The sequence below is a fragment of the Canis lupus genome, chromosome 3, assembly GCF_003254725.2.
Source record: "Canis lupus dingo isolate Sandy chromosome 3, ASM325472v2, whole genome shotgun sequence".
NCBI lineage: Eukaryota > Metazoa > Chordata > Mammalia > Carnivora > Canidae > Canis > Canis lupus.
Window position 1 is genome coordinate 24,313,096 of NC_064245.1, and position 23,228 is coordinate 24,336,323.

The 23,228-nt window shown below is 34.1% G+C and overlaps 1 protein-coding gene across 18 annotated transcripts in view; it reads right to left on the reverse strand.

Moving 5' to 3' along the window:
* XRCC4 (X-ray repair cross complementing 4) overlaps window positions 1–23,228 on the reverse strand; it is a 252,062-nt gene that overhangs the window by 105,697 nt on the left and 123,137 nt on the right. For all 18 annotated transcript variants that reach the window (XR_007409743.1, XR_007409745.1, XR_007409742.1 and 15 more), the window contains one exon: window positions 5,307–5,451. Coding sequence is in view for 14 of the 18 variants with exons in the window: in XM_049108299.1 (XP_048964256.1) it covers window positions 5,307–5,451 (145 nt within the window). In the remaining 4 variants the exon portion in view is untranslated. The remainder of the gene's footprint in view (window positions 1–5,306; window positions 5,452–23,228) is intronic.

A 23,228-nucleotide genomic window follows, 5' to 3' on the forward strand; every position in this document is an offset into this window, starting at 1 on the left:
AAATCAATGTGCTAAATTTTCTTGTGTGAAAGATATCTAGTTGTTCACTAATCATATTGCCATTCATTCATTAAATGGTGTTTTAGAGCCCAGACACTATGAAAAGTCACCTCTGATTTGCCTGGCTCTTTTTTTTTTTTTTTTTTTTAATTTATGATAGCCACACAGAGAGAGAGAGAGAGAGGCAGAGACACAGAGACACAGGCAGAGGGAGAAGCAGGCTCCACGCACCGGGAGCCCGACATGGGATTCGATCCCGGGTCTCCAGGATCGCGCCCTGGGCCAAAGGCAGGCGCCAAACCGCTGCGCCACCCAGGGATCCCTGCCTGGCTCTTTATATCTGAAGAAAAACCTGTTATCTTTCTACCATAGAAAAATGTAGAAAGGAGCTAACAAATGGTCAGAATGGAGAAACTGAACAGACTTTGGGGTCTTTACGTGGTTTCACTAGTTTAATCTTATTCCTGAAGTTTTAGGCATAATTTTTATCAGAAGCAAATACATGAGGTTCGATTTCACTTTTCCACCCTTAATACAACATAAACAATATATTTTAAAGATTTTTAAAAATTTATTCATGAGAGACACAGAGAGAGAGGCAGAGAGAGGCAGAGGGAGAAGCAGGCTCCTGGTGGGGGGCCCGATAAGAGACTTGATTCCAAGACCCCAGGATCACGCCGTGAGCCAGAGGCAGACATTCAACCACTGAACTACCCAGGCATCTCAAACGATATATTTTAATAAAAGCTTATAGAATATGGTAGAAATTCCCATATTATTTGTTGGTCGCATTTTATGCTAAAAATCATATTATATATTTGATTGTTTAGTATTTTTATTGGTACAAATAACTTTACTACAAAGTTCTCTTGTATATTTAATATACATAGTTGGCCCAGAAATTTTAAAAGTATATTTGCCAATGATTCACTTCTACCAGCTGAAAAACAATGCAATTTTTATTAAAGTCAGCTAAATTATAATTACGAATTCATAATTCTATTTCTTTAATTCATAAGGAACTAGGTTATTATACTTTTTAACCATGAAAACAACGTAAATATGATACATAAGTACCACATTCTGATTTTCTATTGCCATTCTAGTGAGATAGGATTAGAAACCCCATTGATTAGTTATAAGCATACCTCCCTAACTAACAGATCAAAAGTGCATTGCACGTTCACATAAAATGACCTAAAACCACTCCGACCTATGGTATGACTTAAAAATTTGGAATATAATTCCAAAGATTCCAATTTAAAACCTTAAGGCTGATGTCCTCCCCTCACTCTGTTCTTGAAATGACAAAATTATTTGTGTATATCTCTGTCTCTCAATAGAATATAAGCCCCTTCAGGCAGTGGATCCAGCACAGGCTTTCAGATAAAACAATAGTTGTGCTGCTCTGGAAAAATAATTACATAATTCTGAATCTGAGTTGTTTTTCATTTGCAAGAAGGATAAATTAACATTGACTCTGTAGGATCTATGTGATTTTCAAATGAGAGATCCCATAAAACATTTAGCACAATTCTTATTTATTTTGTATCTCTCTCTTTTTCCATACCTTTTCACTATACCAATGACTGTGTATCACAATAAATGTTTAAATAAATTTAAAAATTACCATGATTTTGTTTTATGGATTAGTATTAGTATAGATTAGTACATACACAGATTGGCATACATTAGTATTTATTTTTTTTGAGAGTACAAAGTAACTCATGGTATTTAGAAATGTACTAAAATTTTTACATTGTGGAATATTCATAAATATATAAACTTAAAAATAATTTTCAGATAGACATCTGTATTTTTAACCTTTTATTTTTCATGAATTTTAATTTTCAATACCTAATAAATGTGTAAGGAATTTATTGCTGAATCATGTTCATGTTTTGAAAGTAGTTAAAAGTATAATAAAATCATAGATATTGGGAGATTTTACAAATCATCTAGTTCAAGCTTTTCATTTTACAAATGAGAAAACTAAATCCCAGAAAGGGGTAATGACTTGTACAAAATCCATTAGATGTAATTTTTTTTAAAAGATTGTATTTATTTATATGAGAGAAAAACAGGAAAAGGAGTAGAGTGGCAGAGGGAGAGGATGAAATAGGCCCAACAGTGAGCAGGGAGCCCAACATGGGACTCCATCCCAGGAATCTGGGATCCTGATCTGAGCCTAAGGCAGACACATACTCAAGTGAGCCACCCAGGTGCCCCTGACATAAATAGTTTCTAAATTAAATCAGAGTACCTCTGATCTTCCTTTCCTCCACTTTGTTTTTGAGATGCAGAGCTGGAGAAGCCAAGAAAAGCCAGAGAAAAAATATGGAAGATGCCCAGTGGGAATACTAGCAGGGACTAGAGGCCACAGAATTGGTCAAAGAGGGCTTAGGACACTAAAAAGTTTTGAGTTAGATGCCAATATCTTTTCAGCCCTAAGAAGTAAATATCCACACCTGCATTTGTTTGGGAGCATACAGCTAGATTATATTTGCCTAACTGATATACATGAGAAGTTATCAGAGAAAAGAGATGTTGAGGAAGTTAGGGAATAGGTAGTAGTTTAAATGTAAAAATATAAAATAAGGATTAATCATCAGTATTTGAGAATGCCTTATTTTAAGTTTTTCACAGTTAAGAGCTTGTTTTTATTTTTTGTTTTGTAGAATCTTTCTAATGTTTTTGATTAAAGAAAGTGGGAAAGAACAAGCACTTTAAACTTTAATGGCCATAAAATTTCAGCCTCTGTATTCAAAATGGAAAAACAAAACCCAAAAGTATGCAAAAAAAAAAGATAAAAACAAAACATATAGTTTCTCTTTCTGCTTTATCTGGGCAAGGGAAGAGGAATTGCAAAGCAGGGTATCAGCCACTCAACATCTGATTGATAAATGCTAAACTAAATTTCCTTTCATCTTTAAAATTCTTCCTGACATCTAACATATGTTTTTCATTTCTTCTAAGGGCCAGTTGAGCCTAAAGGTCCAAAGTAATATAATTAGCAGACAATTCAAAGAAGCTGATATGGTTTATATCAACTTTTAAAGAAGTGAAAATATACAAAATAAGTACTGGCATGATTCTCAAAACACAGAAAAGGAACATAACATTAATTGCATATACTTGGTAGAAACAACATGCTGCACTTATTAAAAAGTCTAAATACAATATTTAGTCTTGATTCAGATCTAAACTTTTTTCATCTCTGTACCATGTGTAATGGAAACCTGTTTAAGCGGTATCGTATAATCAGAAAATGTTAGTAACTTCAAAACCTTGTATATCATTCACGCACAGAGTGAGAAGACTAAAGGTGCAACTCTCTAATGTAAAACCAATATATCTGGGATGCTGGCTCAGTGGTTGAGCGTCTATCTTCGGCTCAGGACGTGATCCCTGGGTCATGGGATCGAGTCCCACATTGGGCTCCCTGCATGGAGCCTGCTTCTCCCTCTGCCTGTGTCTCTGGCCCTCTCTTGGTGTCTCTCATGAATAAATAAATAAAATCTTTAAAATATATATATATTTCACTCTTCCCCCAGACTCTGAAATCTTCATTAGACAAAATGATTAAACCAAAAGTTTCATGAGGACAGGAGCTGTGTCTGCTTTCTACTCTCCTCAATCCTCAACAGCCAGGTTCTGTCTGGCACACAAGTGATTTGCAACGCTCATTTGCTTACAGATTGACTGAAGGAAGTACAGAGTTTCCAGAATACTTCAAACTGCTTGTAAATTTATTTTTTCCCATATTAATCTTAATCTAATAGTTTGGCTGCTCTAATGTTTGCAAAGTAGAAATATTTTTGGTTCATTATTTAAAAGAGATAATATAATACCTTTGAACTCTATGAAACCAGCAGCTTATGAGCTAATGAATGATGATACATACAAATCACAAAGAGTTTAGTGCAGAGTGGATTTTTTATGTATTGTATGAAGACACAGTGCATAAAAACATACCAGTTAATGACAGATTACGCCAATTGTGGAGAGAATAAAAACCCAATACTAAATAGGCAAACAAAAACAATTCCGCTCTTAACCGTATAATGCTTATTTCTTTACAAGAAACTTGAAAACTCCTTCCTATCAGGCTGTCAGTTTCCTGAAGGCTTTGGATTGTGCCTGTCTTGGCATCCTCATCACCTAAAACTTTCTGCTCTCAGGATGTCTTTACACTTTTTAAAGTTTTTGAGATCCTCAAAAGCTTTTGTTTATGTGTACTATATTTATTATATTCAAAGTTAAAACCAGGAAATTTTTTAAATCTTTATAAACTCATTTAAAAATAACAATAAACCCAACATATGATAACATATTCTTTATGAAAGATCATTGTATTTTCCAAACAGAAATTCTTGTGAAAGCAATCTTCTACACTTTTGCACATCTGCTTCAAGGCTGGCATGAATAAAAAGAGTTGAATTCTCATATGCCCCCACATTCAATCAGATCTGATATGTTGTTTTAATTAAAATATATGAAATATATTCCAAACAGGTATGGAATTGAAAAAGGGATGAGCTTGTGGATCCCCCCAGGGGTCCTCATGCCACACTGTGAAACCACTGACTGTAATATCATTTGTCATATGGCTATTGTTTAATAACTATTTACTAAGTTAATAAAAAGTTTAGCGAAAAAGAAAGAAATTCTCAGGGCATATACACATATATCCAAACATACAAATGATTTGCACATCCATTTTGTTTTCAACTGATAATTCTTTATAAATGTTGCTTTGCTGCATTAATGCTAATTATCCCAAGTCCTCAACTCATTACAACTAAATTGGGATGCAGATCAAAGGAGGGTATCTGAACGAAAGAGTGAAAAACTAACAATAAAGCTTGTAATTCCAAAATTTAATAGAAAGAAATAGATGACTAGGAAGGGACAATTTGAGAAAATTCCAAGCATAGCCAAATCAAGTAGCTAATTCAAATGCTATATGGGTCTGTTTAAAGCTGTAAATTAGGTTGAAACACTTTACTGAACTCAAGCTGGATTTTAACATTTTTAGTATCTACATGCCATTTCTAATTAATCTATAAAAACCATGAGAAAAAACATTTTGCTTATATTTTTAGTACTTCTGCTTTAAATATTAATAGGAATTAACTAAATACCAGAGAAAATATATTGATTTGAACATTTTACACTTTCCAAAATCACAATTTTTGTTCTTTAAAAATAGCCTTAAGTAAAGAAATAAGAATATAATTTTTGAGGTCAGATATTAGATTTTTAAAATGATATCTCATCATTTGGCAAAAAATAAAATGACTTACTTCTTTTCTTGAGGCTGGTGTACCTGAGAAACCATTTTCGGTTCTGTTCCAAGATTTTTTTGCATCCGCTGCCTCCTCTTTCTACTTGGTGCAACATCTGTGACATCAGGACTTGAAATAATGGAATCATCTCCTCTTAGAGTAGCTAAAATAAAATGACACAGAAATGTGACCCAATAAAATCATGCATATAATTTGTAAGCAAAAACTGCTACTTTAGCATTGATATGCAAGGTGACACTCTTTAAATATAGCACAAGTATTTTTTTAAAAATTCATGAAGAGGGAATGCCTGGGTGACTCAGTGGTTGAGCATCTGCCTTCGGCTCAGGGCGTGATCCTGGAGTTCCAGGATCGAGTCCCACATTGGGCTCCCTGCATGGAGCCTGCTTCTCCCACTGCCTGTGTCTCTGCCTCTTTCTCTCTGTGACTCTCATGAATAAATAAATAAAATCTTTAAAAAAAATTCATGAAGATTTGGTAAAGTCAACCAGTTATATTGTAAAACTTTTATACCAATAGAAAACAAAGTATATTGTACATACGGAATAATTTTATCAAAATGGTCTCTGCCTATCTTGCACAACAACCCTCCCAAAACTTTATAGGCACAGTTTGACCTCTCAGTGTTAGAATTAGATAGAAGTGTCTTAGAGGCACCTCTAAAAGGTGTTTGAGGGGCAAATACTGCCATAGGAATAGGATAAATCAAGTTGATACTAAACAGTAATTATTAACAGGATTGGGAACTTCTGCTAGTAATCCAGAGATAATTTCATAGACTTTTCAGCCAACTGCAGGGAATAAGCACAAGAAAAAAATGTGAGAAAACACTAACAGATGTCTCTACTGTGGCTAACCCATTAAACTATACCTAAAAGTGGCTGATACACACGAAATAGAAGCAACAAAAGAAACATGTTTGATTTGTATTCCTTTACTCTCTATACACAATTTAGTTCCAAGACCTTTAGGGGAGTTCAGAATTCCTTCACCTAATACATAGTGTATTTATATAAATACATATTTATATAAAACAGCTCCTTTGCCATTGGTAAATAATGAACAATATCAATATAATTTGGACTTTGGATATCTTGCTGATTCATACGATTTTTCTCTAGCACCGTAACATTTTAAGTCATCAGGAGCAAGCTTTCAACCCAATTAAAGAAAAAGCATCAACAATGTAAAAAATCCTAAAAAACTGGAGATGAGCAGCTAAAAACCCTGTACAAGTCAATTCATTTAGCACAATAGGGGCTGGTTGAGTGGAGTCAAGAACCTTATACTTTTCAACAGTTAAGCTTTCTGTTAAAGAAAGAAGTTGTGAAGATGTTTCTCTGAGTAGTTTGAATCAGATGTTCAATTTTCATGAAACGATTAGACTCCAATGTATTCTGTAACTGCCATCTACTCCATTTGAGAGAATATTTGATACAAATGGTTAGCTGACTGTGATGCTGGGTGTAAATATTGCTAGAAAGTTAATGGAGTTAATATTTCATTAGGATTATAACTAGAGAACTAACAACAACAATGTAAAGCTGCGTAGATTTTGAGTGGGCTGCCTAAACTTTAATTTTTCCCTCATTGATTCTAATATTTTTAGTGTGGAATTCTGCCAAATGAGTGGTTTATCAGCCACACATATACCACATTCTAGAAGAAAAGTGTGTTTTTTGAGTTCTTACTTGCTGCTTCTCTGAGCGACGTGAGATCACATGGACATTGTTGACCACTCTCTCGAAAGTCTTTTGGTGCTTTCTTTTTGTTCTTGAAATGGGTACCATTTTTGAGAACATATTTGGTAGACACTTTGCTATGGATTTTACACATATTTTATTCATCTTTAACCTTGTGAAGTACTTAGTATTAGTACCTTTGTTTGACTTACAAAGAAACCAAGGCATTAGGTTAAGTAATTGGCCAAATCACAGAGGGTTTGATATTTTATCATATGACAACTAAAAATTATATCTCCCTAGTCGATAAAGTATTCCTTGACCAAATATTAACTGAATACCAACCAAAGGATATTTTACTCTCCAAAGTTATTTAAGTCATGAAGGTACTAAGTTCTACTACATTTCTCATACATTTTACTATTTCTCTGAACACATTCAAGCTGAACATCTTCCCTAATTTTATTAAGCTATGAGATGACTATGGAAGATAAATAGGGTTTCCTGATTTCTGCCCCAATCTGCTCTCACCTGAGGTTTACTCAATGACATAAGCAATTAACAAAGTACGGGCTTGCCTATAAATAAAGCTATTAAGAATGTCAGGGTCAAAACACACTGCAACTGTAGACAGACTTGAAAAATGAAAAAATAATTACACTTAATGACATGTTGGACGTACAGGACATAATGCTAGCTTAAATTAAAATGTTAAGGTAAAATTAAAAAATAAAGTAATCAAAAAGGTCTGCCATTCATTTCAGAATTTTTTTAAATTTTTATTTACTTATGATAGTCACACAGAGAGAGAGAGAGGCAGAGACACAGGCAGAGAGAGAAGCAGGCTCCATGCACCGGGAGCCCGACGTGGGATTCGATCCCGGGTCTCCAGGATCGCGCCCTGGGTCAAAGGCAGGCGCCAAACCGCTGCGCCACCCAGGGATCCCTCATTTCAAAACTCCAAATAATGACTTAACATATTTGCACTCAAAAGCATGCTTTATATGTAATATTGTTATACTATGTGTTATAAGGTTAGAATTTACTTTAAAATACAATGCAATTATATGTATATTGTTAGAGTGAGCTATAACTCAGGTGTTGATAGCATCTACTCAAAAAATGAACAGTCCATATAGTTGAGGGTCCATTTCTAAATTCTCTATTCTGTTCCATTGATCTATGTGTCTGTTTTTCTGCCAGTACCATACTGTCTTGATGACCACAGCTTTAAGTCAGGAATTGTGATGCCTCCATTTATGGTTTTCTTTTTCAACATTCAGGGTCTTTCTGGTTCCATAAAAATTTTAGGATTATTTGTTCCAGCTCAGTGAAAAATGCTTATGGTATTTTGATAGAGATTGCACTGAATGTGTGTAGACTGCTTTGGGAAGCATAGACATTTTAACAATATTTATTCTTCCAATCCATGAGCATGGAATGTTTTTCCATTTCTTTAAGTCTTCCTCAATTTCTTTCTTAAGTGTTCTAGAGATTTCAGAAATCCTTTACCTCTTTGGTTAAGCTTATTTCTAGTTATCTTATGGTTTTTGGTGCAATTATAAATGGGATCAATTCCTTGATTTCTCTTTTTACTGTTTCAATGTTAGTCTATATGAATGCAAATCACATCTGTGTGATTTTATATCCTGTGACCTTGCTGAATTCCTGTTATCAATTCTAGCAATTTTTTGGTGGAGTCTTTTGGATTTTCTATATATAGTATCGTGTCATCTGCTAAGACTGAAAGTTTTCTACTTTTTTGCTGATTTGGATGCCTTTTATTTCTATTTGTTATCTGATTGCTGAGGCTAGGACTTCCAGGAGTATGTTGGACAAGAGTGGTGAGAGTGGACATCTCCTGTCATATTCCTGACCTTAGGGAAAAGCTCTCAGTTCTTCCCAATGAGGATAATATTCACTATGAATCTTTCATATATGGCTTTTATGATGTTGAGGTTATGTTTACTCTCTCCCTACATGGTGAAGGGTTTTAATTAAGAAAGAATGCTGTATTTTGTCAAATGCTTATAGTCAGCTAATCTTTGACAAAGCAGTAAAGAATACCCAATGGAAAAAAAGGACAGTCTCTTCAACAAGTGGTGTTGGAAAAATTGGATAGCCACATGCAGAAAAATGAAACTAGACCACTTTCTTACACCATACCCCCAAAATAAACTCAAAACGAAAAACTCAAAACTCAAAAAAGACCTAAATGTGAGAAAGGAAACCATCAAAATCCTAGAGGAGAACACAGGCAGCAACCTCTTTGACTCTAGCTATAGCAACATCATATTAGACATGTCGCTGGAGGCAAGGGAAACAAAGGCAAAAATGAACTATTGAAACTTCATCCAGATAAAAAGCCTCTGTGCAACAAAGGAATCAATCAACAAAACTAAGAGGCAACCTAAAGAACGGGATAAGTTATTCACAAATGACTTATCAGGTAAAGGGCTAGTTTCCAAAATCAATATAAAGAACTTATCAAACATCCAAAAATCAAAAAATCCAGTCAAGAAATGGGCAGAAAACATGAACAGATATTTCTCCAAAGAAGATATACAAATGGCCAACAGACACATGAAAATTTTGCTCAAGATCACTCGGCAACAGGGAAATACAAATAAAAATCACAATAAGATACTACCTCACACTGGTCAGAATGGCTAAAATTAACAAACATAGGAAGCAACAGATGTTGGCAAGGATACAGAGAAAGAACGCTCTTACATTGTTGGTGGGAATGCAAACTGGTGCGGCCACTCTGGAAAACAGTATGGAGTTTCCTCAAAAAGTTAAAAATAGAACTACCTTATGATCCAGTAATTGCACTGCTTGGTATTTATCCAAAGAATACAAAAATGGTCATTCAGCACATGCACCCCAACATTTATAGCAGCCAAAATATGGAAAGAGCCCAGATGTCCATGAACAGGTGAATGGATAAAGAAGATGTGGTATATTTGTACAATGGATTATTATTTAGCCATCAAAATGAATAAAATCTTGCCATTTGCAAAAATGTAGATGGGGCTAAAGAGTATTATGCTAAGTGAAATAAGTCAGTGAGAGAAATACAAATACCACATGATTTCACTCATATGTGGGATATAAGAAACAGAACAGATGAACGTAGGGAAAGGGAAGGAAAAATAAAACAAGATGAATAGAAAGTGAGGCAAACCATTAAGAGATTCTTAACTATAGGAAACTGAGGATTGCTGGAGGAGAGGTGGATTGGAGGGATGGGCTAATGGGGTGATGGGCGTGGAGTAGGGCATCTGATGTAATGAGCACTGTGTGTTGTAAGCAACTGATCACACAATTCTACACTGAAACTAATAATACACTACATGTTAACCAAATTGAATTTAAATTTAAAAAATAAAAAATAAATACCCCGCCTAGGATCAGATTGTTGAGATTCTAAAAATAAAGTCCATACTCCTGAGGGGGATACTAGAGGCACTTTTGTTGTTTGTGTATCAATGAATAATAGACAATTTATTAATTGGTATACTAAGTGACAAAAATGTGTCTCTTAGTGAACACAAGGCATGAAAATAAGCATGATGAACATTGCATATGGGCTCTTATGAGTGAAATTAAATGCATTCCAGATATACAAATTAACTAAAATATTTCAGAGATATCTCTTCACCATTTTATTAAGAGACTACAATCCACTGAGGTCTGTTTGCAAGGAAGGAGGGGAGAGAAAAAAGAGATATGCTAAATAAATTTGCAACCTTTCTAATCTAGGCAGAAGATTATGAATTCAATATTGACCGTGTTGTTTTTCCCTGAGATTTCACCTCCAGAATTCTCAGTTTTTACTATTATGATCAGTCTCTGTCATGACAATGTGTCTTTCACCATTTCCAGGATTTTTTTTTTTTTTTAAAGAAAACGAAAGAGAAGAAAAAGCTATTGCCAATGAACTTACTACAGCTGATTCACCAATGTGCAGAGCTGTGGGATGAATTTCAAGTTCCCATTTAGTTCACTGAACCTAGAAAATGGGGAATCTTTACACAAGCCTTGTTATTGTGAAAGGTGGCTCCACAGAAAGCCACACTTCTTCTCATCTGACAGAAGAACTGCAGGAGTTTGGCAGTGGTGCTTCAGACATGAGAGGCAATGCTGGCTTCCCGGAGTACTCTCAGTGTCTCAATGTCCAGACAAAATGACACTGTTGGCTAAACTGCCAGCAATCTGCATAAATCTCATGAGTTAAAGTACCTGGTAAAATGCTGGCTCAACTATGTGCTCCCTCCCTTCCAGCACAGCCTACTTCAGTCATCTTGATTAGCCCTAGCAACTCCAAACTACAGCAACCTCTCCTTTCTCTGGAAGGTTTTTACAGGTTGAACCAGTCACTTCACAAATACTATATTATTGTACTATTCTCTTTTTACGTGTATCTCTTATCTCTTTTATTAGATCAAGAACTATGAACACCCTTCAGCTAGAGGCTATGCCCTATACTTTGAAATATCCTTAATATATTACCCAACAGGGTTATAATGAGAAATATGAAATACGAAGACTTCAACTTCCTTTTTCAAATGTATATTTTATTTTTTAAATCAAATTTTATTTATTTATGGCCCTATAGATGGGATGTGGAGAAAAGTAGAATCAGAAGATCCGGATCTGCAATGGACCAGAATAGAGAACCCAGAAATGCGCCCTCAACTCTATGGTCAACTAATATTCGACAAAGCAAGGAAAAAGGACAGTCTCTTCAATAAATGGTGCTGGGAAAATTGGACAGCCACGTGCAGAAGAATGAAACTAGACCATTCTCTTACAAGTTGAGAGGAATTTAGATTAATTTGAAGAACTTCTAGGCTGTCATCTACAGCTTAATACAGACATTAAAGTAAAACAATTTTTAAAAATCCCTCAAAGTAAGAGGGATTCATGGTTTTCTAAATTCAAAAGAACCCAACTGTCATGGAACTATTATCTGTTGTTAATATACAGTAGCTCATCTGCTATGGCTGTTTTCCACTATTTTAATCATTTATTCATTTCACAAATGTGTCTTAGCTGTTTACATTCAGCAAGTCATTAAGTTTTATTTCAAAAGATAAAAAAAAATTTAGAGGAAAACCCAAAATCCAAACCTTAAGATACTTCCCTAAATAAATCCGAAACTGCAAAAAACAAAAGCAAAAAACAAAAAACCCCACTATTTCTTTTACCAGGGAAAAAAAATGCACCAATGACTTGGGCTCCTTCAGGTTCTGTAGTTTGTCTTACTGACAGGTATAAAGATAAGCAAAAAAGAGGCTGAGATAAGGTAGGTCACACCATACTTCAATGAGCGGTATCTTAAAGTGGCCTATCTAGAGGTAGGAAATTTCTAATCTGACCAAACAAGCAAACATTATTTTCCCTCACCATTCATCAAAGAGCCCTTTTTCAAATCTGTAATCAGCTGTTACCCAGTTTTCACAATCTAATCTGAATAAATAATGACCACCTTACACAAAAGGTCAATGGTTTAACTTATTAAATCAGCAATCACCAAGCAGACTGATAATTAACATCACACTAAACACTTAAAAGAGAGTGTGTGTATCTATCTATATCTATATCTATATCTATATCTATATCTATATCTATATCTATATCTGTATCTATATACTTTTCCAAAAGTCAGCCTCCTCTATTAATCAGCCCAGCTGGAAGTAAGACTTAATGACAAATACCTATTGACATTAGGGAACTTAAGAGGTCATCTTTGGAAATCAATACTCTCAATGTCAGAGGCAGGATGAGCCACTAAAGTACAGAATGTAAAAGTATTCACAGCATTTAAAATTTTTTTGAATATATTAAGTATTAGTCTATACCTACAAAACAATGTGAGTTTTAAAAAATATTTTTAAAAAATTTAACACCAAATGAAGTCAAACCTTAAAGATTCATTCATTCCTTCACTTATTCAATAAATATTAAGTGTTTTCTATGTGTCAAGGACTACCCTGAAGACACTACCACCAGATACTCAGAGTTTACAGTTGAGTAGAGCAGGACAGTACTATTTGCAAGAAAACCATAAGTCACATAAGCAATTATAAAGGAACTAATTTGAAAGTTCTAAAGTAGGTGCAGCTTTCCAATCTTTTATTATTTTTTTCCAAATTAATCTGTGAACCTTCAATTTTTCTTTTCCATTATTAAGCACTAATTGTTAACTTGATTTCTTATATTACCTTTCTTCTTATATGGATATTTCTTTTGAAAGGATAATCATCAGTATCAGATGGCTGTGAAGCAGATTTCCCATAAGAGAAAATTAAAAGGTTAGCTCACTCTGAGTAAACTGACAAGAAAAGGCTGGGTTTTATTTTTATTTATTTATTCATGAGAGGCACAGAGAAAGAGAGGCAGAGACATAGGCAGAGGGAGAAGCAGGCTCCATGCAGGGAGCACAATGTAGGACTCGATCCCAGGACTCTGGGCTCAAGCCCTGGGCTGAAGGCAAGCGCTCAACCGCTGAGCCACCCAGGTGTCGCAAGACTGAGTTTTAAAATCAAATATTAGGATCTTTAAGAGTGAACTCAAATAGCATTTCTAAATCGAAACTATACTATCACCTTTTTGGACAGTCCTGCATATGGCCCCACAACATCCTTGGTAGATATCACCACACTGTAATAATTTATCTAGTATTTATAAGCTTCATGAAGGCAGGGGCTAAGTTTGTCTTCTTTACTATTAGTACAAGACAGACTAGCTGGGCCTCTAAACATAATAGTAACCCATCAGTGAATATTAGTTGATTGATATAAATGCTTAAATACTAATAACTTCTTAAAAATTATTTTGAATCTATGTAACATACTATACTACTGATTAGCTATGCTTGCTGCTGCCAGTCCAGTTAACAGTAAGAAAAATACCAGTGAGGAAAAGCAGTTTATGAAAGAACAACATTAGCCTTCAATTTATATCATTTGTAGTTAAAAATAACAAACACTGGAAAGCAATTTTAATGGTTAATGAGTTTTCAGAAAACAAAACTACAATTTTTCAGCTTTCACCAGCTTTGTAAAGTGGCCTCTGTCTGTGACCTATGTCATGAAATGTTTGGACTCAACATAAAGCTTTCTTTGTTGTACAAAGAGTCAGGTATGGTTTTCTGTCAGTGTAAGGCATTCTTTTTTTTTTTGCATTTTCCTCATAGAGATTGAAAGGTTTTCAAAATTTTCAGTTTTTTAAAAATTTGGGTCAACTTTTAATAAAACCTCAATTTTTTTACAGAGCTTAGGATTTCATTGAACTAGTATGAATGAAAAAAAAACAGACAACAAATGAAACATAAACCTGTTTTAAATAAATAATATAAGGAATCTTTCAATTTTGTTTCATTTTAAATAATGTATTACCAGTATCTCATCTACAGTGATTCTAGATTAAATGGTTATAACTAGGACAAAGCACTAGCTTAACTAGCAAGTCAAAATCAGAATAGGATGAAAGTGGCAAAAATGAAGTGCTGCATAATTAGATGCTGAAAGGGGTAGATAAGAATCACTAATCTAAAACATAGACCCCCACTTTACATATTAACAGGGTTAAAAGGGGCTTGACAAGGTTTATGTGACATAATGTACTGTGCCACTTCATATTGCCAATATCTGTTTAATCTTAGAAAATTTTGGAATAATTTTGATACATTAAGAAAAAGTTTTACTCTACTTGCACTTCTAAACACTTCTTTATAATAAGATTAATGCCTTTGTGATGTAATTTAGCCAGTTCTAGTGGTTCTATAAAGAGGCAAATAGCCTATATAAAGAGGCTAAATTTCAGAGGCTTCCCTTGAAAACTGTGGAAAGATTTTCAAAAAGATCTGTGATGCTAGATGTGTCTCAACTAGCCTTCAAACCAAATGTGATTAAGGCAATACTTTTACTAAGGATTAAAAAAGAAATTCTCTGCCAACTAGTCAAATAACTAAGATAATGTTTATACTGAGCTAATAAAATACTGCAGAAGGATCCTAAACCTTACTATTAATCCCTGACAAATGACTCTAGGCAATTCTGCAAGGGTTTTTATTTTAATCTATAAAATTAGGTGTGGAGAAGTGAGACCAAATAATTATTTCTGGTATAAAAAAATGTCCTGAAATAAATGGTGCTGGGAAAACTGGATAGCTACACATAAAAGAATGAAACTGGACCACTTTTAACATCATACACAAAAATAAAATAGATTAAAGACCTAGATGTGAGACCTGAAACCACAAAAATCCTAGAGGAGAACACAGGCAGTAATTTCTCTGACATTAGCCATAGCAACATTTTTCTAGATACATCTCCTAAGGTAAGGGAAACAAAAGCAAAAATAGACTATTTGGGCTAAATCAAAATAAAAAGCTTTTGCACGGCAACAAGAACAACAAATGAATAAACAAGAAGCAGAATGAAATCTATAAAGACAGAGAACAGTTGCCCGAGGGGAGGTGAGTGGAAGCTGGGCAAAATGGGTGAAGGGGAGAGGAAGATACAGGCTTCCAGTAAGGAATAAATAAGTCACGAGAATAAATAGCACAGTGTAAGTAATACAATCAATAGCGTTGTATGGGGACAGATGGTAGCTGCACTTGTGGTGAGCACAGCAGAATGTATGTACTTGTCAAATCACTGTGTTGTACACCCGAAACTAATATAATATTGCACACCAATAATACTAAAAAAAAAAAAATAATAAAAAGCAAAAAAAAGAGCCCTGATTCTAAAATTCGTTATGCTTTTAAAAATGGTTTTCTTGTATTATCTGAACTTCAGAAGAAAAACTAAATGCACTCTATAGCCATTCTTAGGCGTTTACTAAGTATTGGGTTAAATGTCTTACCCAAATGAGAAAGATTTTCTTCAGAAATTTTATCACCAAACACTCACATGCTTTTTTTTACATTACACTTTTGTTTTTAGTGAGCAAATTAAGCTATTTTTGTTTATAGATTTTTATTTTATTTTTCAATAAAAACCCTGTAAAGTTTTTATTCTAAAACAAATAATTATATATTCTTTTGCCCTAATATTCAAAATTAGACAACAGCAAAATAATTTAAGCATTGACTTGACAAAGAGAATAACACTAGGAAATTTATTATAGCTTATTATGAATGTATACCCCTTATGTTATATTTTCTATTCATGAAGCTTGTTAGGTAGGAGTCAGAATCACCATTAACAATCCCTGTTGGCAATGTGTTACCTTCTCATTTTCAGCAGCCTGTCTTACAGCAATCAGGACAAAGCCTTTGTAATGCCACTATCCCATATGCCAAAAGCCAAACTGCAAATTGTTCTTGATGCCTCCCAAAACTTCATCTTGCACATCCAATCAGCAACCCCTAAAAGGCTCTTAAGCTTTCCAATAATTCTCTACAACCACAGTATTTCCATAATCCCTTCCCTAGATTACTGCTATAGTTTATAAATAGCTAAAACAGTTACAATTCATTCCTTAGAAAACGTCCAGGAGAATTTTTCTAAAACCTCAAATCTGATTGATTCTTGTCCTTATTCACTGCCTTGAAGACAAAGGTAAAATTCACTAATGCACTTGAATAGATTTCTTTTCTGGATTCAATTTACATTTACAGTCTTACTAAATTTTGTCTGATATATCATTCATTCTCTCTCTCTCTCTCTCTCTCTCTCTCCTCTTGGACTTTGCACACATGAATTTCTTCCAGATATAATGTTCTACTGCCTACCATTCAACTGTCTGACTCTCATCCTTCCTTGTTATCTCAGTAAAGGCTTCACTGTGTCAGAAGTCTCAAATGTCGTGGTTAGCTGTCCCTCCTTTGTGCTGCCACAGCATCTTTTACTAATACAATAACTGCAATATTGGTGACAGATTTAGAAAAAATGAAGTACGGAAAATTGTTCTGGGTCTCCTAGGGTGACCATGGTGGGGTTGAAGCCTATTGTAAAGTCAGTACATATGGCAAACAATCACAATTAATCAAAACAACCCTTGAAAAAAAAAAAAAAAACTACCCTTGAACATTCCTTAAGTTCCCCATTCTATAGAGTAATGCATAATGTATATAATTATGTAGAATGATAACACTCATGTCTAAATATTTCATGACAACCACAGTACCACAGTATACACTTTTGTAGAAATTATATTTTAAAAAAAAAATTACTTAAGGCCTTCAATAACCTCATCACTTTAGAAAGATTTGACTGGATAGCTTTCCCAGCTTAATGTCATCATTTCAATCTTACGTGAAAGACGCATCAGTTCCTCTAATGCTTCCTTATCAGATTTCTCCCAATTAATTTGGCATTGTTTTCTTTCTTAGATGAAGATATCACCTTATCTGGGCCATTATTTGTCAACGGCCCCACATCTTAACGTTACCCATATGTGTTCATAAGATTTTCCTAATGATATTAACTCTTGTCAGACTTGATTTCATCCATTACCAGTGATCACACACTTGTTAAGTGGAATAGCAGGCAAGTGGCAGAACTATGTAAAAATATAAGTTTCTTCATCCCTGGCAAAATTTATATTTTAAAATACAGATAAGTAAGGTTCAACTAAGTATGTATCTGCATAAATATATGTGTGGATTATAGGCCACTACAATTCATAAATGACCAGTAAGTACAAATTTCAATTTTAAGGTATTTTAATCATGAAATGGTAAGTGGGGATATCATAGCATAGCAGGCCTCAAAGAGTTAGTTATACATCTTACTCCCTCTTAACTTCATAAAATAAGATTTTTCACATAGGCTTTTACTGGAATGCTTAGACATGAATTAAAATGGACAATCTGCTACTATAAACAACTAGAATTTTTTAGGCATTATAATTTTGTATAAAATGAAAAAAGAGTAGCACCTGGATGGCTCAGTTGGTTAAGCAACTACCTTCAGTTCCCATCATGATCCTGGGGTCCTGGGACCCAGCTCCACTTTGGGCTCCCTGCTCAGTGGGGAGCTTGCTTCTCCCTCTGTTCCTCCCCCACCTCATGCTCTCTCTCACACTCTCATTTACTTTCTCTCTCTCTCGAATAAATAAAATTTTTAAAATAAATAAATGAAAATAGATAAAACTGATACAAAAAAATCTTTCCAATAAAGAAGTTGCTATATATATCCCCACATTTTGATATTTATAATTATTCCACAATAAACTGACATTTCAAAAAATGGTCCATCCTATTACTGAGTATATTATAGATATTTAAAATATAATTTCTCAATGAAAATAGCAGCAAGGAAAATACTGAAGATTTTATAAGTAAAATAAAATCTAAAAGACAGCAAAACTTCTATAGTTAAATACAAACCTGAGCAAAAATAACATAATAACGGTTACCAGACATCTTAGCCAAAAAACAAGTTACAAAGGAGAAGTTTTCATAACACAGCTGGGAAAATACAGAAGCAGGAAAAAAGTCTGTACATGTGTTACTGTTCATATAGACAGATAAACAGACCTATACCTACACACACACACACACACACACACACACACACGGAAAATAAAAATTTACAAATGCTCTAAAATAAAAGTGAGAAGCATTATTCCTAAGGCCAAAAATGAAGGGAAAAAAATGGGAAGAAACTAGGATAAATAACTTGATTAAAAAAATACAGAAACGTAAGAGTGAAAGAAACAGGGACCTTCAAGAATCAGTATTCAACAGACAATAACACACTTTCTGTAGGTCACACCTTTGCAAAGTGCTTTAAACTCACTGTCTACATAATTGCCATTGGATTTATTTGACCAATTTGAATTGCAGAGGAAAAAGATAAATTTAATGAGTTCATAAATCATTTGAGTAAAAGCTGATGTTATTTTCTTAAAGTGGAATCAGCACAAAATTTTTGCTTAACCTTCTGATTCACATAACCGATTCAATAAAAAAAAAAAAAAAAGGATACCTACATTCTTCTGGATATCATCTCTGATGTCAAATACTTAATAAAATATTATAAAACTACCTTTGAAAAAAAATAGATACAATCTCTACCTATAGAGGGATAATAATCCAGACACAATTAAATGGAAAATATATTGATTTAAAATATCACTTCCCTTTAGCATTTGGTATATTTTAAAAAAGGTTTAGATGGCAATTAAAAATTCTGGAAGGTTTACATTTTTTTCTTATTTCAAGTGGTTTCATGGTGCATGTTGCCAAAATTTATGTAACAATAACATTAAATATAATCCTTCAGGAGCTAGACCTTGGCTATCAGTGAGTTAGATATCAAGTCCACCATGACTCTCAAACGACTGTCTGGAATGCTAAATTTAGGGAAGTAGAAAGAGCACAAGCAAGGAAACGTAAGCAATTCAATCATAAATGATCAAGGTTGGTCAAAAGGATGGTTTGAATACATCTTACAGATATAGAAAATGAGGACTCAGAGGCAATTATCCATATAATCTGGCAAATGCAAATGCCATCTCTCAGAAAAGTAACTGGAACCTCTGCCAGAGTTAACCAGATAACTAATAACTATCTCACTATTTTGAGAGACTTGGTCTCAAATTTTCTTCTTTAGATCACAATAATACACAATAATATTAGATCTAATTTTTTTAATAGAAAAAGCAGATAGGAAAGAAAAGAGAAAAGATGAAGAGAAGAGAAAGAGAAAAGGAGGGACAGAAAAAGGAAATTTTTATCAAACTGTTATCTAAAATTAATTTACATTTTTTTCTAATCTGATCAAATGAAATATTTTAAAATATCTTTCAGATGATTATTTACTTCATCCTTGTTCATTTTTTAGATAAACAATTATTCCTCTTAAATGCAGATATCAAATGAACATTTTAAAATTGGAAAGTTAAATTGGAAATTTAAATAAACACATTTACAGACATGAAAAAATCTTATACAATTATTCAAAAAGCAATTTGTCACTAACTTCTCAGTTACTTTAAATGTATTAATGTGCTACTTCTATGATGACAAGATGACAATAAAAATGATATTCCTAGGTTTCTAGTATCTACATGTTTCTGTTTTGATTTTAGACAATAAATTATTTTAAAATCTACTAACTCTAAATCGTTATGCTACACATGACGAGTCTAAAGATCAATAAGGCCACTTCCTCGACCTCCTTCTTCAAGTCTATACAACAACAGATTAATTTCAAAATCTGTTTCAGTAATTATAATAAAGAATATAGGGCACCCTAATGATTTAAGCCATGGATAGTTTTTTATTACTGAAACACCTGTTGCTATTTCCAAACCTATTTTCATTAAATACAGAAGAATGTTGATTTTGTTACCCGAGGACATCAAAAGCTAAGAAAACAAACTTTCTTTAACAGAACCATTCTCAGAACACTTTTCTCAACACAAGTGATTTTAACATGTTGCTCTTTCTCAGGATGGGGCTTTTATAAAGTATTTTACATTCCTGTTTCACGCTGGTGTTATTTATCTTTGATATGTTGCTAATATATAGCCATGTTTAACTTCTTCAAAACAGTAGTAATGTTAGTATGAATACATAAAACTGAACTCAGAAAAAAAAAAAAAAACCTCTACAAAGCTGAATTTAAGTTTTATCAAAACTCAAGTTAAAGATGTTTCCAATTTCTCAAGAAAAGATTACTGGTTTTCAACATTGGACAACAGTCAAGACTACACTTTTGGAAAGAAAGGAAATACTACAGGCAAGCTCAGGATCACTCTGTCTTTCTGACTGGCTGCATTCTCTGGACCTCAGTACACACAATGATTTCACTCAACTTAACAAGCAGAAATTGGAGTTTGGTGTTGCTGAAATAGTTGTAATCTGCAGAACAAGATACTGGAAAAGAGAAAACTGCAAGCCCACATGAACCCCAAAAGGGGTAATCTTAAATTATTAGATGAATAATAAGTTGCATTGTACAGAACAAAACTGTATGGTCAAGTAGAAAATAGCTACTGAGGAGCCAGAACTGAGGCCTGAACAGAAATTCCATACGTCACATATGCTAGGAGATTCAGGACATCTAAGTGGTGGAGTAAAATACCACACTGAAAACACTAAGCATTCAGATGACACCCCTAAAAGGTCTAGATCCACCCCCATTCAAGCTTGAAAAAGAAAAGGATCAAGTTCATTTGCCAGTATGTTAACTATCTTCCAGAACAAAATTCAACATTCTTTAAAGGAAGACAACAGATTCCAGACTCTAGACAACATAGAAACCATAATCCCCAATGTATAATAAAAAAAAATTACTAAACATGTAGAATAGGAAAGTGTGATCCATATAAGGAAGAAATCACTAACACTTTGAGTACATAATGAGGAATTATATTCACTACATTTACCATTATAAAATAGTACAGTTCTTGGAATTACAGAAAAATTACATCTTTAATAATACCCCTTCAATTGTAAATACATTTTAACTTTGCACATTATCTCAAAAAGAGATGCTCTAAGACTCTGTTACCTCCCCACTATTGCTTATTCCCCTATTAATTTAGACTTTGTCAGTGACAGGCACACAGCAAAGATGTAAGCTATTCAGGGCCCTGAACATGAACTTTCTGCTTATATCTAAGGAGGCTAGTATTAGGTCAACAAATCTAGCACATTTTTCTATCTTGTCCTTCCTTCCTACACAGCATTAAAATGTGCTTCCAATTTCCTAACCTATTGCCTCCTTTATCCTGCTGATGTCAGTATTCAGGATCAATACTCTGTCGATACCTTTTCTAGTTCTCATTTTCTTTAAATTGATCCACAATCCTTTCCAGGGTAACTGTGTACAACTGACTGCCCTTTTCATAGTTAAGAAACTCCTTGCTAAACACTGAATTGTGTCCCCCCAAACATTCACATAATAAAGTCCTAACCCTCAATATGCCTCAAAATACGACTATACCTAATAGGGTCTTTCAGAGGAAATTAAGGTTTACTGATGTTATATTAAGTGGGCCTTATTCCCATATGATTGGTATACTTATAAAAAAGAGAGATACCCAGAATGTGCATTCAAAAATAAAAGGCCACGTGAGGACACAGCAAGAAGGCAACCATCTGCAAGCCGAGAGAGAGATCTCATGAAAACTATACCTGCCAACACCCTGATCTTGGATTTCTAGCCTCAAGAATTGTAAGAAAATAGATTTCCATCACTTAAGCCTGAGTTATTTTATTATGGCAGCCCTAGCAAACCAATATACTCCTGAATATATTTTCATTTTTGTTGGGCTTTCAACCAATCTCCTTATCATTGTAAAATAAACTTAATGACACTACATTCATTAAGACATCATCCTTATTCCTTGAAGTAAGACAAGCATATAGGTAGACCACTTACCAACAACTGCTACTTCTAGACTATTATATTACATCTCAGTGTTTAAAGACAAGTATGATTCTGAATGCTAAAGATATATCAGGAGAGGGATCCCTGGGTAGCGCAGCGGTTTAGCGCCTGCCTTTGGCCCAGGGCGCGATCCTGGAGACCCGCGATTGAATCCCACGTTGGGCTCCTGGTGCATGGAGCCTGCTTCTCCTCTGCCTATGTCTCTGCCTCTCTCTCTCTCTCTGTGTGACTATCATAAATAAATAAAAATTTTTAAAAAAGATATATCAGGAGAGGAGAGTGTAAATATATCTTTGTTGAAATATATAAAGAGCAATGTGATATTATAGAAATTAGTTTAAGAGTGAATTATATATGATATCTGGATTTGAAAGCAGGTTTCCCTGCTTATTATCTGTATAATCTTGAGCAAGCTACTGAATCTCACTATGGATAATAATAGTACCTACTTTATACTGTTGTTCTAAGTTAAACATGTGAGTATTTGTAAAGTATTTTGGCTGGCGCATTAACTGTTATAGAAGTGTTGGCTATTACCAAAGAAACTGATTTTTGGACAAGAGGATTAAGTGTAAGCAAACGGGCCAAGGTGATGAGAATGCTGAAGTAGCAAGTGCTGATTGCTACTGTGTGTACACACACACACACAATACATATATAAACACACACACATATAAATACATATACACATTTGGGCTCTTTGATAATTTGGCTATTGTGATAAAGCTGCTGTAAACCTCAGGGTGCAAATGCCTCTTCAAATCAGTATTCTTTATACCCTTTGAGTAAACACCTAGTAGTACAATCTCTGGATTTTAAAAACTAAAATGTCTTAGGGAATATCAGAGTTCATGAGATGCAATAGGACAAGT